At 31.2% G+C, this 1,860-nt stretch overlaps 1 protein-coding gene across 1 annotated transcript; it reads left to right on the forward strand.

Moving 5' to 3' along the window:
- Window positions 1–381: 381 nt before the first annotated feature.
- On the forward strand, window positions 382–1,405 carry LOC108354145 (uncharacterized). Its single transcript, XM_017605337.1, has 3 exons — window positions 382–740; window positions 851–913; window positions 1,094–1,405. Exons 1-3 carry the CDS (start codon window positions 669–671, stop codon window positions 1,403–1,405), a joined length of 447 nt encoding a protein of 148 aa, XP_017460826.1. The 5' UTR covers window positions 382–668.
- Window positions 1,406–1,860: the final 455 nt, after the last annotated feature.

Here is a 1,860-nt window from a genome sequence, read left to right on the forward strand (position 1 = left end):
TTTTTTTCTTTTTTGTACTTTTTTTATACAAAGCCTAAGAAAAAATACACCTGGAAAACTATTGCGTGCCAAATGAACTTTTCTCTCAAAGTTTACACTGCTGGCAAATGTAGATAAGGATTAAAATTTAAAAACTAACTAATACAACTAAAGTAAAATCTGTGGAAAATTAACAATAAAATACTTTTTTCGCAAAATTTATAAAGGACCCTTTTATTTCTCAAAAAAAACTGGGTAACAGTTATTCGTCGCCACGCTGTAAACTACAAATTTAATTTTGCCATAAAAAATTACATAATTTACAAAATAATAATTTAAATCATTTAAATTTTAATACAATTTGCGAAATGAGCCTTAATTTCAACGCTAGCAATAGCTCCGATGAGTCGCATATCCCAGCCGCTCGGGAATGTAATCGTAAGTATAACTAGTATTTAATCATTAATATTCAACAACTCTTCTTTCTTCCCTTCTTTTGTCGGTTTCAGCTAACCAACCACCTCTAAAAAGAAAGCGTTTTTTCACAAAAAACGATTTCAATAATGCAATCGAAAATAAACAGAGTACGAGTACCAGTGCAAATATCTCAAATGAGGGTAATTTATTACAAAAATTTTAACTGAATACAATTTTTTACTAAATTTATATAAACTTTTGTTTCAGAAATTATGGAAACCTTGAAAGTGGTCCTAAAAACCCAAAATGAATTGATAGAAGGCATAAATAAAATTAACCATAATGTAAGATATTTACTTTCCAACATGTGCAGTAGCCAAAACATTTTTAAGCAAAGCAAGAAGTCCGTTAAAAAAAGAGTACATGTATAATTTTCATTGTCCTTTTACATAAGCAAACCACCATTGTTCAAAACCAAATCCAAATCTACGAGGTATTGGAACAGGTTCAGCAAAACGTATGTCGTATTTTAAATCAGTATTATAAAAATTTATATATCGATGGTCCTCTACAATAACGACACAATTCAAAAAATAAAAACTGTTACTACTGTTAAGTGGCTCGAGTCTGAATTCGCTTTGGGACCATCGATGTGTATGTATTTAAAAAAAAAAATAAATAAATATATTTTGTTCAGGCCGTTAATAAAAGTGAAATGGAAGCGCAAAATATGATGTTACGAGAATGCAAGGTGGTAGCAAAGAAGATTGAGAGGTCGGTTTGTCGAATGACTGGAGAAATTTCTGACAAAAATTTAGATGACATCGCCAGTTCTCTGCCACTGCAGTCCGATTGCGCTGTGGATTTAATGGAAACCAAGTTACGAGATCCAGAGTATGCACAAGCCATGGTAAAGAATTATATGATGGAATGCTTATTTTACATACTAATTGCTGTACATATATTTTCAAAAGGCCACATATATCACAAAATTAAAAGGTGTGTCTGAGGACGTAGGCAGCAATTCAACTGGGACGGAAGATGGGAGAGAAAACCACTGAACAAACTCATACTGGTTGACACAATCTTACGAGGTAATTACGTTCTGACCATTTATTTTTTATTTTTAGTTAGTTGTATTTACGCACCTATATAAAAACATTTCTAACCCACTTTGTCAAAAATTATCAAAAAACAACGCAAGGTTTTAGCCGCTTAAAACTTGCACAATATTATGCTGACGTTGAATGCGCTGTAAATCTGCATACCCGAATTTGTTTCTAGAGAACGTGATTTAAAAGTTATAAATTTTGATTTGGAAATTTTTGAATTTTGGAAATTTTGCGATTTTTAATGAAACTTTGAGTTGCAGGGTTTTCGTTTTGGTATAAAATATATCTNTGGAAATTTTTGAATTTTGGAAATTTTGCGATTTTTAATGAAACTTTGAGTTGCAGGGTTTTC

This window comes from Rhagoletis zephyria, unplaced genomic scaffold (assembly GCF_001687245.7).
Source record: "Rhagoletis zephyria isolate East Lansing unplaced genomic scaffold, Rhagoletis_zephyria_1.1 Rzeph_scaffold_33696, whole genome shotgun sequence".
NCBI lineage: Eukaryota > Metazoa > Arthropoda > Insecta > Diptera > Tephritidae > Rhagoletis > Rhagoletis zephyria.